Genomic DNA, 20,309 nt, shown 5'->3' with positions numbered 1-20,309 from the left:
GCATACAACTCGGCCGGGCGAGGAGCATTGGGCAGCGTCATACCGACAGTGGTAGCCAAGCATACAACTCGGCCGGGCGAGGGACATTGGGCAGCGTCATATCGACACTGGTAGCCAGGCATACAACTCGGCCAGGCATACGACTCGGCCAGGCATACAACTCAGCCGGGCAAGGGACATTGGGCAGCGTTATACCGACAGTGCTAACCAGCCATACAACTCGGTCGGGCGTGGGACATTGGGCAGCGTCATACTGACACTGGTAGCCAGGCATACGACTCGGCCGGGCGAGGGACATTGGGCAGCGTCATACCGACAGTGGTAGTCAGGCATAGAACTCGGCTGGGCGAAGGACATTGGGCAGTGTCATACCGACAGTGGTAACCAGATGTAACGGTCGGGAAGGTGAGGGGTCGATGGCATCCGGAAACGGTTAAATTCATACCGGCGCTGGCAACCACGGAAATGGACCGGACGGGCGAGGAATGTCAGGAATTGGTAAGCGTCACATCATTTTTGGTAACCAGATTTACGGGCCGGACGAGCGAGGGATGTTCTGCAGTTATCAGCTTGATACAGGTGCTGACGACCGATCGGGCGATGAACTTTGGGTAGCGGTCAATGCCACACAGACGCTGGCAATCAGATGGATAGGTCGTTTAGGAGAGGGACGCTGGACAGCGGTTGGCGTCAAAACGACGTTGGCCACTAGTGTTACGGGTCGGACAGGCGAAGGACGTATGGCAGGGGTTAGCGTTATACCGGCGCTGGCTACCAAATATACGGGTCGTCAAAAGGACGCTGTCAAACGGGTGTACGGGCCGGACGGGTGAGGAACGTTGAACAACGGATTCCTGTGTCGGGACTGATAACCAATACGCACTATTTTGCGTAAGTTGTCCTGACGGAAAAAACACTAACTCCGTCATTGTTTAATCTGCTGGTTTTTAAGTTGTTACATGTAGGAGTACTACGAGCTTTTACTTCATGGGTTTGAGTGTCAACGTTAATACTGAATTATTTGAAAAAAAGTGATAGCAAGAAAAAATGAGGGTTTATTCCATTCGAGTGTTCACTAAACAACGAAAAACCCGGGTCCGTTTTGTTGAAAATAGCACTGATTGACAATGGTAACACAGACAGAGTGCTTGGGGCAGTTTTTGGACTTTTTGACGTCGCATTTACTTGACGTCGCGCGAAGTCAGTTTGTAATAGCTTTCAATGTTGTACCATGGTGGATCACGTGATCAAAATGGACCAGCCAACAGTATTATTGTAAAATAAAACAATACAATATGATTGATATAAAACAACATCTAAGAACAAACAATTGTAAATCCTTATTAAAGAAAAAAGAAACGTCATACAAAAAAACGTATGCCTTATACCGTTTGTTCAAACTACTCGACAAATTTGGCCCAAATGCAACTCCACATTTCTCTTAATAAACCCACATTACATATCTGACGTATACTGTACATCCTAAAACTGACCTCATAATGTAGCTATGTTTTGCAAATTGTTGTGTCCTGAAAATCGTACTTCTCAGATGGCGTAAATAATACCTTCACAAAAGCAATTGCCGTAAGTCATTATCGTAACATCTGAAATAGGAGGGCTCGTACAGTAAATATGTCAAAATAACACACGTGATCCACCATGGTACATTGAAACCTATTCCAGGCTGAAGTCGACATCAAACTTGAAATGTACGGAAAAACGGAATAGTCATTAACCTCAATCGACGCTACCTACGCAAAAGCAAGCCCGGATACTACGTTTCAGTCTTTCAGTGAGGAAACGGAAGAAGCTACTACAAAACGTGACCCTCCGTGTGAACAAGGCCAACCGAGTGAGCGTATACTGGACCACGACACTAAACAAACCGATCAGGCCGTATAGTCGGAAGCCGTCGAGATGCATCGTCGGAATTACCCCCAGTACATTACACTACCGTTGTTGCCGACGATGGCGAGATACGGTGACCTTGTCACTTGCTGATGTATATGTTTTTATATTCATGTCTGACTTGATAATATTTATCGACTGTTACTTTAGTTTGTCAACTTCAAACTGAATAACACTCTTTTTAAACAATATTAAATAATATTTTAATATATCAAGATTGAAAGATGTTTATCCTAATGTTCTAATGAACTGATTATTTCTATGATAACGAATTCTGTTAAAGAAAAGAGGATGTTACAATATCATGATTGTTTGACATCATAGATGCCATGAATGTTCTATTAATATCTTATAAGTATTCTCGTTAATTACACCCAATAAATGCCGTCTGAGACCAAAAACAATCGGGATCATCTTCTGGTCAAGGACAACCTACAACTGACGGTACATTTATAATAGGAATATGAATCTTTATAATGTAATCTTATGAAGTCTTTATAGTATTAACAAGGTTCAGATGTAAAACATACTAGACTAGTCAGGTTCTTATGACCCTCGTATCTCACTTGTATAGTTGTTTGATGCCGTATTGTTATAATGGTAATGCACCAGTCAATTGTTACCACGCCCCCCCCCCCCCCCAGGTCCGGGGAATAGCCGGGACTGACTTTCAGTCCAGCCAACCCCGGGTAAAATCCCCGCCCTGCGGTGACGAACTGATGGTTAAACCCCGGTCAAATACCCCCGCACCCCAGAGACTCTATACAATACCCAATCTCCGCTAAATTTGGCGCTATGATAAAACCACCGCGGTCACCAGGAAAGTAAAAACACGGCCCTTTTCCCCGGCTATCCCCGGTATACCCCCGGACCTGGGGGCCGTGGTTACAATTGACTGGTGCATAACACAGACAGAAGGATAGTCCATTGTACACACATGGAAAATATAAGTCAAATTGTCAGAAATGTCCTTGCCATAGCCATGATATACGGTGATCGGAGGCTCCCCGCTTAAAAGCCATATCAAGCTATTTATATTGATTGAAAATGTAAGTAATGCAAATGTCAGCTAACACCATCATACTCCCAGATGTCAGGGTTTTTTTTAAATATAATCTATAGCATATTTAAGATGTGACATTAATTCATCAAACTGAAGGGTACATTCATAGACAGGTTTGCAAGTAAAGAAAAATAATGTTAAGAGACAGTTTTATCACAGATAAAGGTTGTTTGAAGCTTCGGCCATACAAAAACTAACAAGATTTAACATGAAGATAGTGCATCCTAATACCGTCAATAACAGTGTTTCTGCGCGAGATCGGCCAGCATGTGACCGTGACAAGGTGCTGGGTGGCACCAACATCCGAGCACTTTGCCTTTCAACTCATCCAGAGATTCCAGAAGCGTTTTTCCGTTACCTTGGATACGAGTGTCATTGAGGATATATTGTTTGTACATGTCACAGCGTTCTTCTACAGTCAGATTGTCGCCTCGCGCTTTAAATGGGTTACCCCACTTGCTACCAACGGCGCCGGGGACGTAACGCGTCATGTCACGTCCTATGTACACGTGATTCGGATCACGTAGCCAATCCACGAGGTCATTGTACCCGATTTTTTTAAGCTCAGCCTTTCTTACGTTGACAACAGAGATGCCAAACTTATTTCTTGTCGGCGATGCTAATGTAGAGAGGTCTGAGGGTACAAACTTAAATTCTTGCTCTGTTACAGCGGCGCCTTCAGTTGACAATTTGCAGCCTGAAGTTACCCTATCACCAGGCCATTTCGGACTGCCGGTATACACATAATGCGACTGCCAAGACCCATTCGGAAGATCGTATCCTGACGGCGATTCGGCGTTGCTGTGTAGTGGCCATGCTTTAGGAAGATCGGATCCTTGCAGTGATCCTGCATCTGCCTGTACTAACCTTGCTTTTATGATTAAAGGGCCAGACATGTGGCTATGCTGAACACGTCTTTGTTTTCGGTTTTGGGTGCTCTGTCGACCCTTCCCCAGACAGACACCAGCCTCGACATTCTGCGTTTGAGCGCCACTACCACTGAAATGATAACTTCATATAATTTTATGTTATTCTATGTATGCACTATTTTTTTGTATTAAATTCAATGATACTGCTTAAAATCGGATTATTCCGAATGATTAAAAAATATACGGAAAAAAACATTAACAAGGACTATAGTAATAAAAAAGGCTTACTTCATATCCCGACCACTGGATGGTGGTGATTCATCACTTTTGGGATTCATGAAGTCACGAAAAGATGTCACTTCTTGTTGTGTTTTTGTCGCTCTCACCTACATGTAGTTGGCAGCAGAGTACTGTAAATGTATAGTATAATTGAGCTGGGCTGGACTGTGCTGGTAAGGGGGAGAGGGAGGGAGGACAGGGGAAAGCGATGCAAGCAGGTAGGAAGAGGCAGGCAGGCAGACAGACAGGCAGGCAGACAGAAAGAAAAAGAAGGAATCTGAATACAAAATAATATAAAAATTTGCCCCCTCTAACGGCAAATTCTAGAGATACCCCTTATATATAATAAATATGTTAAATAACAATAATACGATGATAATAATAATAATAATAATAATAATAATAATAATAACAGCAACAGCAGCAGCAGCAGCAGTACTGCTAGTGCTACTACTACGAAATAGAGCTGTCAAGTGACGCCCCCAATGGGTTTTGTCGGACGGACAGCCATTATTAGAGCACAAGAGATGTTTGTAAAACAGCAATGCACCCCTTATGGCAGGCGATAAGTCATTTTGCATCAAAAGTGTGTGGGGAATTTTAAGGTCATAACCAACCTCTTAACCAAGTTTGAGGACAGTGGGTCCATGCGTTCTCGTCATATTAACTGGACAAGAATTTTGTGCTTAAAGGTCACTGAGACCTACTGACATCAAAATCAACACGATCATCTGCATGCGTGATATGACCTACCTCCCGACAAACGGTCGAACGGCCAGTCACTAGTTATGATTGTGACAAGCTTTATATGTTCAAAATATATGTCCACGACTGTGACAAACTGACGTCAAAATCAATCATGGTCTTCCAAGAAGAAGAAGAAGAAGAATATATTACATTGTAGTTTGTGGTTTCAATAAGAAACAGGCGATGTACATTTATGTACAGTTTATTTACATATAAATGGTATATATAGTGAACTACATGTAGCAGCTACTATCTAGGCAAAAGCACAGACTTTGCTTGATGACAAAGGCTCATTAAAGTCACAATAAAAAAATTCAACTAGCCAAAATTACATTTTATACATACTTGAACATGTATATCACCAAAATAATACATTGCCATAAACATAAAACGAGATTTGACAAAGTTCAAAAATACCCTATACTGTAACATGAAACAGTATAGGGTATTTTTGAATTTATGAGCCTTTGTCATCAAGCCACTGTGGGCAAAAGCCCCACAGCACTCATGGGCAGTGTATATCTTCATTGCTTATCATGTTATATCAAGTGCTTAAACAAGGTATTGTATACAGTACTACAACAACAACAACAACAACAACAATAATAACAATAATAATAATAATAATAATAATAATAATAATAATAATAATATTAATAATAATAATAATCATCATAATAATAATAATAATAATAATAATAATAATAATAATAATAATAATAATAATAATAAAATAGTAATATTACAGTCAGACAGTACACAAAATAGGAAAGTTGAAATCGATCTTACCTCAACTTGTGAGTATCGTAGGCCCAGTCTCAAAAGAATGAAGTTAAATGTACAATGCGGTTAGGCTTTGTGACAAAACGGAAATCGTAAGACGCTTGCATTTTGTGTCATCTTTTAGAGTGTTTTGCACAATATTTTACTAAATGTTGAAGTCAGATGTGAATTCACTTGCGGGTAAGAGCACCCTGTACCTTAATTATATTATTTATTCATTTTCATATTTCAACTGTGCTTCCAAATTTGAGTAGTTTATACATTTAATATACTTACTCAAAGTCAGCAGACGCTTATTCTATTAATAAATATATTGCACAACTAACAGAAATTAAAGTTTCGCAACAGATCAAAATTTAGCTGTAATCACTGTTAAATAGTGACCCAAAAGTATATCATTTATAAAAACATATGAAAGGAGAAAGGAGGTATTAAAGGTAAGAAAATTGCCCTTTTTTAATAGTTTAAGAAATACAAAATTGTTAATGCACTCACAGGCGCAAGTCACAAAATAAAAAATCAGCCTATATATATGTTTATTATAGTATATAGCCCATATAGAACATTAAAAAAAGTTTGTGTCAAGTACCTGTGAATGCACTAGTCAGTTGTAATGACTAAAGTCAGTTGTAACCACGGTCCCCACCGGTCCAGGGGGATACCGGAGACACGGACCTATAAACCATAGATTGGCAACTCTCCTCTGTGTAAATGCGATTAGCTCAAACTCACGCGTGCAGCGAGATTTCATTCCGAGATCTTATCGTGTGGTCGTTTTCGAGACATCCCACATCGGCCGAATATATGCATGTAGGAAAACTTTGATTAAAACTAAATATAAATTTAATCAGGAACATATGAGGTCCTGATTAATACTTCGATAATTAGAGAAAATGCAATAACGACACTCTACAAACATATTACATGCGACATGTTGATCGGTGTTAATAATAATTATTAGTAGAGCTGGCAGAAATAACCGAAGAACCCCGTTATTCACCGATCGGAGATTCGGCGGATTTTTTCGATATTTGCCGAGCGCGCTCTAAGGATTGTGGGTAAATTATTATTTCTTATTGTTTCACCGATATCGGGCAGTTGCCAATCCATGGTTTATAGGTCCGTGCCGGAGATAGCCAGGGATATGGGCCATGTGGCCCCGCAGTGCCGGGTGAATGCGGTGGTTTTGTCCTTGCGCAAAACAAAGCGGGGAATGGGCCTTACATATGGTCCCTGGGGTTTAGGGGCATTTTGCGGGGATTTTACCATCAGTTTGTGTCCGCAGGGCGGAGATTTTACTCGGGATTGGCTGGACTGAAAGGCAAAGTCCCCGCTATCCCCGGACCTGGGGGGGGGGGGCTGTGGTAACAATTGACTGGAGCATAACTTATTATCTGCACATCTGCAGTTTTAGGAAAAGAAAATACATGTAATTTTGTTGCCCATTACGTATGCATGTAAAAATGCAGGCAATGTAAGCAGGTAGGGAAAACATTTTCTGTTATATATATATATCAGGGCTTTTTCTGCCCAATTTGGGAAAAAGACCCTAGACATTTTGGGAAAATTTGCGTCGTGAAAATGCTGAAATTGGGATATTTTACAGTTAAATGAAAAAGCTGTCTAGTCTCCTGCGAATTAGGAAATGGTTTTATATTAGTTAGTTTTTATATATATGTCACAGGGTGGGGCTGGCGTCAAGTTCCTTTGGGGGGGGTTGCAATCCTGATGCGCAGTCTTTCGCTAAGATTTGGGCGCAAGCCCGCTGACGCGATCACAGGGGGTACTCCGAATGATTGGGGAATTAACTCGGTAGAGCCCCTGTGCCTCCTCGATTTTAGTCCCTGCTGACAGACACCGTTGGTCAGCCTTATATTGATTGAGTTTGGCTGATGTAGTTTCTAACGCAGAGACTTGTTCAAGTTTTCCATTTGTTTATTTTGTGCTTTAAGTTCCTTTCAACTCAGAGATAACAAATAACAAGTAACATTAATCCAATTGTGAATTCAGTATAAAAGTTTGTTTCATGTACAGTTATATATGAAATCTTCATATGTGGCTGGACTATTTAGAAGTCTCTGGTTATGCCACTGTGGCTACGGTTATGCCACTTAAAAGAATTCAGGTGTTTCCTTATTGAAAGTCAAAAATCCAGTAAAGTCCTCTTTTTTTCTTATAAAAATCTCTATAAGTACCTATTAACAAAAATGTCCTCACCCAATGATAAAATGGTAGGAGGGAACATATTAAATTCCACCAATTAAAAGACCTTTAACAAATAAGGAAAGGGCCCTATGGCCAATTAAAACTTACATAATTATCCAAATAAGACAAGAGAGTAAGACTTGTTAATTACTCTAAAAACTTTGATGTCTAGGTGCCAGATGGCTTACTGCACCATACAAAGAAATGTGCTAAAAATACTGAATAAACAGGAAGCCAAAACGAGATTAAACAATTGCAAAAAACAACAATAGTCCAGACTCAATCCATTTTATCATCTGGCTTTTCACGCTCCTAAAGAAACATCAAACAAAAATACTAAAACTGCAATTCCAGAAATAATGTCAAGATGTCTTTTGAAAAATAAAAACAACAACAACTGACACAATAAAAAATTAGCAAATTGAAGAATTATGCATTAAAAATATTCAAATAATTTCACCTTAAATTTGCCTTACTACATATTCACCCCTGCTTGGAATATGTTTGTCCCAAACATAATAATTAAATAGCCTGTATGCATTGTAGGCATCAATAAATGAATAAAATGATATGTTTTATTTGTTAATATCATCTCTTTCGCAATCTTCTGTAGTACACTTTGTTCTATAATGTCAATGTAATTGTAAACATTATGTAGAGTCCCAGTGACTGACTGAATTACTGTGTCTATTCACATATTGTAACAGATATCATTCAATAGATATCTTTAAATTTAAGTACTATTTTCGCTTTGTTTCTACTACTGAGTACAAACATGAATATACAGTTTTCCCCCTAAAAATCATGTGTGATTCCTTTACTTTTAAGTTGGATTCTGAGCAGAAGAGAATTAGATCATGTATACAACTTTGGTGGTTAATTACCTAAACTAAGAAATATAACATAAGCCGGAAACACAGAGCAATACTCTTTTGAGAGTTAAGATTGCTCTTTGAAACGTATAAAGATTTGAAAAATGACAATTAGATACCAATGTTAGATACAATAGAAGCTTACCCAAAATTAAAGTTAAGATCTGTGGCCAACAGTGATCAGACTTAAGGGCTTGCCCCTACCATATCAAAGACTGGCCCACCATATGATGTGGAACAATTAAGTGCCACAAATGAAAAAGAACATAGACCTTTACTTTTCACTTTTTGGAAAAATCAGATCTGCTCATTAAAATAAACACCTCGCATTATTGAACACAACGTAAGAATGTAATTTAAAATAAAACCTAATTTCAACTTAACAATAGTGCAATGTATCGTAAGTCATTGATCAAAAAATACTACAGCATCTACTTCGAAGTCATTTTTTAAGATATTGCAGAAATTTTCAAGTAGAACCGGAGGAACATTTTCCGTTTTTATCCATTCCGGTGCATAGTGTTTGTTTTTTTAGCTGACTAGATACATGTAAGTGCCATTGTTTTTGCAGTCAACTTCAATGATGTGCTGGGTTAATATAAAAACATCTGGATGGATCGTACGTTTTGTGCCTCTCATTTCATCCAGTTTGCATTGCATTGTGAATTCTTTAGCTTTAAGTTTTGCTTCATTGGCAATTTCGCATTGTTTCAAATAGAATTTTAAAGCTGAATCTCGTGCTGCAGATGACGTGTGCCATCTAGGGTTTGTTGTTCCAGCTTGAACATAATAATACGGCTTCAGTTTCATGATTCTTACTGCCTGCAGTTTGTGTAGTGTTGCATGTGAGTTTTCTGTATTGTTTGTTTCTTTATCAGTCTGAACTCTTGATGGTTCGGTTTCAATGTCGGTCTGTGTCCCTGCATTAGTTACTGGTTGAGCTGTACATTTGTTAACAGTGGCCCTATCAAAAAAATTATTTTGTTTTTCTTGCAAAGGCCGCTTTCTCTTTTTGCCACCCATTGTCTTTTTGGCGTGAAATTCTCTTGTAAACTGCTGCGGTACTTTGCACTCAAATGTCTATACACCTTTTCGTCCAGGTTCATAGAAAACTACATAATAGTACAAAATACCATTGGTGCGGTTTGCTGACTTCACAAGTTTGATTTCATCAGCTCGGTACTCTTGACAGCTGTTATTTTTGTAGTCCAAACAATGTGGGTTAAAGCGTTTTGTGGGTTCAGGTTTTGTTGATCTGGAATCTTTTATAAGTGTTTGTGTCTTTTCCTTATAAGAAATTGAAGAACCTTGCCTTGTGTGTTGTTTGGATTGTGTTTGTGCCTGATGGGTTGCCTCTTGAGGTTTCTTTTGGCCATTTGTCAATTGCTTGGGTTGTTAGTTTAGCGTTGGTGTTGGGACCGTTGGCTGTAGCTGAGGTTGGTTAACTGGATGTTCTCGATTAGGCTTCTGCTGAGGATTCTGATGTTTTGGGACTCGTTGAGGTGGAAGATTGTGTTGATGCGGCTGTTGGTGGAGCTGTTGGTCTTGCTGTGGTCGATGGGGCTGGGGGTTGGCAATATGATCTGGTAGTTCATCAGGATCATGTTCTGTTTGACCATCATCAAACTCAGCTGGGGGGTTGGTTGGTCTATCTACTGGATCACAGTAGTGTTTCAGCCGTTGTGCATTAACAAGGGATTTCACTTCTTTATTCGTTTGGCAATTTCGTAGCTTGTATGTGTGATTTGGACAGATCTGTGTAATATAGTATGGTCCCATCCATTTTCTGTGAAGTTTTGGTGCCGTTCGTAGCGGGACTTTGGTACAATACAGCCATACTCTGTCGGTCGGAATGTAATTTGGAGGTTTTGCTGTTTTGTCATATATCTTCTTGTACCTGTCTTGTGCTGTCTGTATATTATCTTTCGCTATCTTTCTAGCTTCTTCCAGGTTCTGCAATACTCTACTCAGAAATATCTTGTGGTCCTGTGCCAGACGCTCCTTTGGAATAAGAGCTGTGTCGATGGGCATTCCTCTCTCCCGTCCAAACAGCATGAAGTATGGCGAGTATTGTGTAGACTGGGTAGCTGGTGTGGCTCTGTAAGCCATCATTATACCAGGTAGCAGTTCAGGCCAATCATCCTGTTGGTATTTGGTGTAAGCTCTCAGACCTTGCAGAATCACCGAATTCATCCTCTCACACGCTCCATTGGTTTGTTGGTGGTATGAACTTGTAAGATGTCGAGTGATCTGGAAAAGTTCTGATAGTGCTTTTACCAAGTTGGAAGTGAAGTTTCTTCCCCGGTCTGTGATCAGGACTCTAGGTGCACCAAATCTTGTGATGATTTGTTGAAAGAAGACTTCTGCTACCTCCGTTGCTTCCTGGGTCCGTAGAGGAAAGGCTTCACACCATTTTGAGCAGCTGTCCACAACTAAAAGTATGTGCTTACACTTGGTTTTGGTGGTTGGTAGGCCACTTAAAATGTCCATATATGCCATCGATCAAGAACATCATGTACTGGTTGGGGATGCAGAGGTGGTCGTCGAGCATGGAAGTCATGCTTTGATTGTTGACATGTCTCACAGGATCGAACATACTGCTAGATGTCCTGGTACATTGATGACCAGAAGTATTTGCTCCGTAGTGCAGCATATGTGCGGTCGAATCCTTGATGTCCCCCTAGTACACAGTCATGATATGAGCGAAAAACATCGTCACGCAGAACCCTTGGAATGGCTACTTGTTTCACAAGGCGAATATCTCGCGGAGTGTTCTTCCCACGTTTGATGTAAAAATGTACCAGTACCCCTTTATCTATCTCAAAGTTGTATGTCTTGGCCTTTTCCGGGTCATCTGGAACTATGTTGAGAAGCTTGTACTGGTACATGTCTGATAATTCAGGACAGGATCTCTGAAGATTTACTAAATCTGGAAGTGGAACATCTTTTCTTCCTGTAAGCTTGCTATTACCACTTTTTCATCTTCTCCATCATATATGAAGGTGGTCTCTGTACGCTGTTCATCTGTTTCAGTTGCGTAGACCTGTGTCTCTTCGGTTGACTCTGGCTGTTCTTTAGCATATTCTTGTCGCGATAAGTACCCCCGGTACTTAAAAACGATTCTCTTAGGAGGTCCTAACCATACGGCTGTCAATTCCAGACTCATAAAAGCAAGTAACAAATTTAACAAGAAAGCTTTAGAACAAACATGAAATACCAAAGAGAATATTATTGTAACAACATATTTTAAGACGTTCCCTTAACGTATGTATAAAGGCAATACGTGTCAATTGATAAACAATCATTCATTGAATTTTGAAGGGATTACAGAAAGATAAAGCAGGAAGGACTTAATAATAGAACAAAGGTAGTTAAGATAAAATGAAGCCAAATATGAACCTACAAGATTATTACAAACTATTATAAATTATTCAACAAACATATTTATAAAAGCAGTCTGGAAACAGATGGTTAAATAATCAAAAATAAAATGTACATGTTGTATTTTAACAACATGTCCAAAAGTAAACACTATTTTGTAAATCAGTTTTTAAGAGGGTTCTGGCAAAGTTCTTCATATGTGGCTGGACTATTTAGAAGTCTCTGGTCATGCCACTGTGGCTACGGTTATGCCACTTAGAAGAATTCAGGTGTTTCCTTATTGAAAGTCAAAAATCCAGTAAAGTCCTTTTTTTTCTTATAAAAATCTCTATAAGTACCTATTTACAAAAATGTCCTCACCCAATGATAAAATGGTAGGAGGGAACATATTAAATTCCACCAATTAAAAGACCTTTAACAAATAAGGAAAGGGCCCTATGGCCAATTAAAACTTACATAATTATGCAAATAAGACACGAGAGTAAGACTTGTTAATTACTCTAAAAACTTTGATGTCTAGGTGGCAGATGGCTTACTGCACAATACAAAGAAATGTGTTAAAAATACTGAATAAACAGTAACCAAAATGAGATTAAACAATTGCAAAAAACAACAATAGTCCAGACTCAATCCATATTATCATCTGACTTTTCACGCTCCTAAAGAAACATCAAACAAAAATACTAAATTAAAACTGCAATTCCAGAAATAATGTCAAGATGTCTTTTGAAAAATAAAAACAACAACAACTGATACAATAAAAAATTAGCAAATTGAAGAATTATGCAATAAAAATATTCAAATAATTTCACCTTAAATTTGCCTTACTACATATAGTTTCCCTTTAAAAGACCCAAAATGGCTGAAATATCAGTCCTTGGGTGTGAATATCTATTGCAATAAATTTGTTCATGACAGATAATTATTTCATACAGATATCTGAATGTGATGAAAATCAATGTTTTCCGAGTTTGATTATCAAAAGAACTTTACATCACATAATTTATTAGGATGTTGAAAAAGAACCAGTACATTTAAAAAGACTTTCCAAAAAAATAAATAAAAATAAATGATTGGGATTTTTTTCTGAAGATTGGGAAAAATATCTTATATTTTGCTTTGGGAATGGGTCCGATTGAAAAAACCCTGTATATATATATACAACAACTTACAAACATACACATTCTGACATTCTGTTGCGAAGAAAGAAACCGACATGACAGTTTGTCAACTCTACCAACAGTTAGAACAAGAATACTGGCTTTACTGACTTCCTGACACTTAAGCCAAAAAAGTCGCTTGACGCTGACTGCATGCATTGAATTGATTGTGGGGAAGATTGTTTTTCAAAATATTTGCTGCAAATTACCCTTTAAATGCTTTCAACTGATTTAATTTATCATAATCACTATAAAGATATTTAGTACACTCATCAAGTTAGAGTTAGACCCACCACTCTCCTTGCTCACTCTAAAGATTAAAGCTGATGTTTGAGGGTTTCAATAAGGTAAAAACTGTTTCCTTCACTTAAACCCTCCCTGAGTTTCTCGAAGTTACCATGGAGATTAACATGAACAATTGTGACAGTAAATGTCTGTTGTTATTTATTATTCTATCAGTCATTGAAATTAGAATTTTGAATGAACAAGCCCGAATTCTTATACTTTTGCTTGGCATCAAATGCTATATAAAATTCAGAATTTGAGCAAGCCCGAAACATATTTTACCAGTGCAGGGCTAGTGGGCTTGTGTTAATTTTGACCCTGTCGGAACTACTCGTCTGATAAAGTGTTTCAATTTAAGAAAGGAATAAGTATTTCTTGTTTGAAGTTATTTGTGTTTTAAATGAGAATCATCTCGAAGTTTCAGTGTTGTTTCTCAGAGTTAAATCCCCCGAAGAATGTGATCTTTATTCTTCATTCAACTGGATGATCAGCTGCTGTGGGACGAAAACTAATAACCCGCAAAAAGCGTACAGACAATCAATTCATTGTTTTGGTTGCTAAAGCAAAAATCTGATATTATAAAGGGAAATGGAAAGTGGGTCTAATTAATTAGTGTCCTGTAAATGTCAAAATCCCCTGATATGGTATGTAGGATACAGTTTTCCCTAGACGTTTCTCTTGAAAATTCCATTTATCTACCATTTAATGGTAACATTGGATGATAGTTATTTTCTCCCTTCCTAACCCTGAGAATTAACCTTTTAAATGATCTAAAATATTCATTTTTTATGATTTGTCTTTTAATCTTCTGTATTTCTAATATTAGTTCACCAATTATAGACTAGAGCACTAAAAGTCACATCAAACAGTGTCCAATCTCCAACCGACACCATCAAGCAGACAGAGACTTTAAATCCAAGCCTATTCAAGACAATGGAAGGTATTGTGACAGAGACAACATCTCAACCCAAACCCAGCAGCCCATGGGGCAAGCCAGCTGCACCAGTTGCCTGCAGTTTGGAAGATGTTATGAGTGAGCAGCTTGCCAGTGACTTACAACAGCAAGATCTTTCAAGAGAATGCCGTGCCGAAGCCTTGGCGGCAGGGTAATCCTTACGTCTTTCACTCAGAATAATATAGGCCTGTGTAAAAAATCCTGTTAATATGGATTTTTTTTTATAATTTTTTAAATAGCTTACCGGCTTAATAAAATACCTGCTATGTTTTTTTAAACATTTTAGATAAGTTAATTCTATTATGGAATTTTACTATATTTCATGTTGTCATGGAAATGGAAAAGACTGTCCATTTATTTGTAAAGACAAACAGTTACTTTGAGATACTCCTGTTCATTTTTCAGGATTGATATTGAACCAGATATACAAGATCTGATCAACAGTGCTAGCAATGAGGCAGAAACTGGCAGTGATGTAGCCCTGGCCAGGCTGCTACAGATACAGTACGATCAGGAACATAACGCCTTGCTGCAGGCACAGGAAAAACACTGGAATGGTACAAACAAGGGTCAGTGTATTTTTGCTGTCATGTTTGGAATGACTGTACATAATTCAACTGTTATTTGGTGGTCATCAATTGAATTTCAATAAGTTATGTTGTTTGCAACTATCAGTAGAATTTCAATTAGAATCTGTTTTTGCAAGTCATGATTGGTCAGTAGGATGATGCGCTGTATCATTGGTAATTGAGCTGCCCATTGATTTTCTATGAGGAAAATCAAGGCTTTTGGGGGCCTATACCCATTTAAGCTTTCCTCTTATAAATATTAAATATTGGGAAATACTCAACTTTTATACCAGTAAACATTGGGAACAGATAAGCACATATATTTTGAAATGGATGGCAGCATGCCTATCAGTGTTTTGTGGTGGAGTATCATAGTGATGAACGGATGTCATGTTAGCAACATTGATTATGGTTGTCCAACATCAATATCCCTAATGTTACTTCTGGTAATTACTAGGGACGCAAACAAATGGCAAAATTGATTTCATAATTCGGTAATTCTTTTGATCGAATATTTGAATATTCGATTACCGAAATACATATTTTAGAAGATGTACTACTATTATTTATCGCTAAAAGTAATAGCCGGGGCATTTTTACCCCACTTTGTCGTAGCTTGTATGCGCTGTGGACCAGGATTTCCCCGAATGAGCCTTTAAAATTTTCCACGTTCATTAAGAAAAAGGCAATACATTATAAACAGAAAACAACAAAATAGAATGATATCAATTACTCTGCCTTTATATTTGTAAACAATGTGAAATTAGATGGATTCCTAGTCAAATAGTGTTTTGCGCCAATAGAGGGTCTTCCATAGGAAGAGCAGCCTCGTTCTGAGATTGACCTCTAAAATGACTAAGTATAACTATGGAAAACCCAAACCCAAACTCGGGAACTTGTAAAATAATAAATTGAAAACGTAAGTGGATTTGACTCATCTGTTGTACAACAATAGAGGAATTATATCATAAAATGCTACAATATACATTTCAAAGCATGAACATTGTATCGTGGAATACAGTTTAAAGCACATATACATTTTAGCACATGACATTTTCATTATCACGGCGATTTGAGCTATGTTGCACAGATTACTTTGCAGCCAAGACAACACATTGGTGTTTAAGCCGATTCCTAATTAGGTATTGTAAAATTAGAGGACGTTTGATAGTACCCGACAATATGTCCCTAAATGACATATGACTTTTTGTTTAGTGTATTGTCATCACATTCACAGTCACGCCTAGGGCATTAGGTGGCAATCGTTATAAAAACAAGACAAACACGCTTTATAAACAACAACAGTGTTGTAGGCAAATGATTTTCTAGTCTCTTTATTGAATTTTTTTGAATCTAATACATTTGAATACCAAACGTTTGATCGAATATTCGTCCCTAGTAATTATGTATTTTTAGCTCAACTATTCGAAGAATAAGGAGAGCTATACTACTCACCCAAGCATCGGCATTGGCGTCACACCTTGGTTAAGGTTTTGCATGTAAGCACCTTTATGTCATTATCTCATCAAAAACATCATGTATTGCATTGAAACTTTAGATATGTATTTCCAACTATCCAACCTACTACATTAATCAAGTTAGATAACTCTACTTTGAATATAATGCAAATTATGGGCCTTTATTAATATTTTACTTAGAAATTCTGGTTAAGGTTTTGCATGTAAGCACACATATGTTTATACATCATGTATCTCAGCAACTTCTTGATTTATTGAATTGAGACTTAATACAGTGATCCATGCATGTTTCGCCAAAACTATTCAATCCTGATACTGAAAAGTGGTGGAATAGTCAGCCTGCTGTCTCTGTGACAGCTCTTGTTTATTATGCAGTAAAAGTCTGGTAAATGTCAAATTTTCTTTCAAGTTAATCGTTGTTGAGCTCATTTTGATAAAAAAGGTCAACTTCTTACACAGTTGCGATAAATATAAACGTTTTCCTCAAATCACTACAAATGCTCCCAAAATTACAAATAATGTCTCATGACCTTTTGCAATAATTTGATTTGGTCTCAACTGCTTATTCTGGATAACCTGGCTCGATGCATTCTGTTTATGAAACCAGTTTTTTAATCATTTGTAATTTACTTTTTTTGTGAATAGTTTGTGAAAATATTGAAATTTAATGAAATGAAAATATTTTTTTGAAATTTTCAATATAACAGTTGATTGAAGGTTAACAAACATTTAATAGGCTTGAACATGGGATAATATACTAAGATATCTTACTTGATCCAGTGTGCATCATTTCACAACTGTTGTGCAATTATTATGTATATGTTTTGTTATTCTGTTATTAAAGACAGTAAAAGTATATGGAAATTTACTATCTGCTGCAAAAAGCATGACTAAAGTATCACACTTTCTGATTCCAGGTTAAAAGATTTAAATAATCATGATGATACTAAGAAAGCAAAAGAAGGATAACAAAAGGAGTCTGATTTCCGAACACAAGCTTCAGATACAAGAGTATCTGTACACTTTGAAAACATTGATAATGTGTAAAAAGACAAATCAGCATTTTGAGAAAGAGAAATTATCCCGAAATTGGTAATTTCTATTGCTAAATTCATTAAATGGGGAATGGTGATGCCTAGAAAGACCTGTATAGGCAACAAAGCACAAATCAGCAATAGAATTGGCTGAAGAAGGCCTTGATTAAGAAACACTATTAATTAATTGTTGTGCTTATTTCAGTGAGGATATCCTATGAGAACTACCAGTGCCCGCACCCAGCCTTCAGGGAGGATGAGGATCCGGTTACTGTTGAAGATGATTACGAAGAAAAAACAGAGTGGGGTAAGGTTGTAAATATTGACAAACAGTAATGCTGTTGTAGAATGCTTCATTTCTCAGTGCAGCACATAAATGCACAAATGTATTGATAATGACGAAGGGGTTTATAAAGCAAAAGTATTCTTATCTAAGCATCATTCCTCTAAATTTCATACAAAGAGGTGAAAATAAATTTAGTACACAGACATGTGAACATCTGGCAGTGCCAGTGATGTAGGATTGGGTCTCTGGAGATGTAGATTCGGGTCACCAGTGAGGTAGGTTTGGGTCTCTGGAGATGTAGATTCGGGTCTCCAGTGAGGTAGGTTTGGGTCTCTGGAGATGAAGATTCGGGTCTCCAGTGAGGTAGGTTTGGGTCTCTGGAGATGTAGATTCGGGTCTCCAGTGAGGTAGGTTTGGGTCTCTGGAGATGTAGATTCGGGTCTCCAGTGAGGTAGGTTTGGGTCTCTGGAGATGAAGATTCGGGTCTCCAGTGAGGTAGGTTTGGGTCTCTGGAGATGAAGATTCGGGTCTCCAGTGAGGTAGGTTTGGGTCTCTGGAGATGAAGATTCGGGTCTCCAGTGAGGTAGGTTTGGGTCTCTGGAGATGTAGATTCGGGTCTCCAGTGAGGTAGGTTTGGGTCTCTGGAGATGTAGATTCGGGTCTCCAGTGAGGTAGGTTTGGGTCTCTGGAGATGTAGATTCGGGTCTCCAGTGAGGTAGGTTTGGGTCTCTGGAGATGAAGATTCAGGTCACCAGTGAGGTAGGTTTGGGTCTCTGGAGATGTAGATTCGGGTCTCCAGTGAGGTAGGTTTGGGTCTCTGGAGATGAAGATTCGGGTCTCCAGTGAAGTAGGTTTGGGTCTCTGGAGATGTAGATTCGGGTCTCCAGTGAGGTAGGTTTGGGTCTCTGGAGATGTAGATTTGTGTCGCCAGTGAAGTAGATTTGGGTTTCCAAAGAGGGTGATTTGTGGTCCAGAGAGAGAGATTTGTGGTCCAAAGAGGGAGATTTGTGGTCCAGAGAGAGAGATTTGTGGTCCGAAGAGGGAAGTGTTTGGTCAAGAGAGGTAGATTTGTGGCCAGAGTTAGAGATTTGTGGTCTGAAGAGGGAAGTTTTTGGTCAATAGAGGTAGATTTGTGGTCCAGAGAGAGAGATTTGTGGTCCGAAGAGGGAAGTTTTTGGTTAAGAGAGGTAGATTTGTTGCCAGAGTGGGAGGTTTGTGGTCCAGAGAGGTAGATTTATGGTCTAGAGAGGTAGATTTGTGGTCTGGAGAGGGAGGTTTGTGGTCCAACATGACAGGTTAACTTGCAATAAACATAATTTAAACAACAAGAAGAATATCAGTTTAGTGTGAGACAGTTTGTCATCGTAATAAGTAAGCCTCAAACTGTGATCAAAAACAGTGTTTGCCTTGAAGACCTTAATCATTTTTTATGTATGCGTGACCAGATGACTTCAGTCATTATTCATGTATGTGTGACCAGATGGCTTCAGTCATTGTTCATGTATAAATGACCAGATGGCTTCAGTCATTGTTCATGTATTAATGACCAGATGGCTTCAACAATTGTTCATGTATATGTGACCAGATGGCTTCAACCATTGTTTATTAATTCATGACCAGATGGCTTCAGTCATTGTTCATGTATTCATGACCAGATGGCTTCAGTCATTGTTCATGTATTTGTGACCATATGGCTTCAGTCATTGTTCATGTATTAATGACCATATGGCTTCAGTCATTGTTCATGTATTAATGACCAGATGGCTTCAGTCATTGTTCATGTATTCATGACCAGGTGGCTTCAGTCATTGTTCATGTATTCATGACCAGGTGGCTTCAGTCATTGTTTATGTATTAATGACCAGATGGCTTTAGTCATTGTTCATGTATTAATGACCAGATGGCTTCAGTCACTGTTCATGTATTAATGACCAGATGGCTTCAGTCATTGTTCATGTATGTGTGACCAGATGGCTTCAACAATTGTTCATGTATGTGTGACCAGATGGCTTCAACCATTGTTCATGAGTTCATGACCAGATGGCTTCAGTAATTGTTCATGTATTCATGACCAGATGGCTTCAGTCGTTGCTCATGTATTCATGACCAGATGGCTTCAGTCATTGTGCATGTATGTGTGACCAGATGGCTTCAACCATTGTTCATGAATTCATGACCAGATGGCTTCAGTCATTGCTCATGTATTCATGAACAGATGGCTTCAGTCATTGTGCATGTATTAATAACCAGATGGCTTCAACCATTGTTTATGTATTCATGACCAGATGGCTTCAGTCATAATTCATGACCAGATGGCTCCAGTCATTGTTCATGTATTCATGACCAGATGGCTTCAGTCTTTGTTCATGTATGTGTGACCAGATTGCTTCAACCATTTTTCATGTATTCATGAACAGATGGCTTCAGTCATTGTT

At 38.4% G+C, this 20,309-nt stretch overlaps 2 protein-coding genes across 3 annotated transcripts in view; one reads left to right on the top strand and one right to left on the bottom strand.

Moving 5' to 3' along the window:
* Positions 1–2,116: 2,116 nt before the first annotated feature.
* On the bottom strand, positions 2,117–5,803 carry LOC128205543 (uncharacterized). The gene is made up of 3 exons (XM_052907276.1): positions 5,656–5,803; positions 4,129–4,250; positions 2,117–3,970 (listed from the first exon to the last, which is right to left on the bottom strand). The coding sequence occupies exons 2-3, from the start codon at positions 4,176–4,178 to the stop codon at positions 3,205–3,207; spliced, it is 816 nt and encodes a 271-aa protein (XP_052763236.1). The 5' UTR covers positions 4,179–4,250; positions 5,656–5,803; the 3' UTR covers positions 2,117–3,204.
* Positions 5,711–20,309, top strand: part of LOC128205542 (serine/threonine-protein kinase RIO3-like) — a 30,697-nt gene continuing 16,098 nt past the window's right edge. The window contains exons 1-4 of one of the 2 annotated variants that reach the window (XM_052907274.1): positions 5,711–5,829; positions 14,393–14,658; positions 14,913–15,076; positions 17,794–17,895. In XM_052907274.1, coding sequence (XP_052763234.1) covers positions 14,486–14,658; positions 14,913–15,076; positions 17,794–17,895 — 439 coding nt within the window. In that variant the 5' untranslated portion in view covers positions 5,711–5,829; positions 14,393–14,485. Of the gene's footprint in view, positions 5,830–5,963; positions 6,087–14,392; positions 14,659–14,912; positions 15,077–17,793; positions 17,896–20,309 lie in introns of those variants that run through there. The other variant, XM_052907275.1, reaches the window with a different exon arrangement.

Source organism: Mya arenaria, chromosome 10 (genome assembly GCF_026914265.1).
Source record: "Mya arenaria isolate MELC-2E11 chromosome 10, ASM2691426v1".
Classification (NCBI taxonomy): Eukaryota; Metazoa; Mollusca; class Bivalvia; order Myida; family Myidae; genus Mya; species Mya arenaria.
Note: the sequence above shows the minus strand (reverse complement) of the source record. Positions and strands in the feature narration are given on the sequence as shown.

Bases quoted from the DNA above. Each gene is read 5' to 3' on its own strand.
- LOC128205543 (XM_052907276.1), bottom strand. From the start codon at position 4,178: ATGAATCCCAAAAGTGATGAATCACCACCATCCAGTGGTCGGGATATG. The intron at 3,971-4,128 runs GTAAGCCTTTTT...TTATCATTTCAG, and splicing joins TCCAGTGGTCGGGATATGAA to TGGTAGTGGCGCTCAAACGC.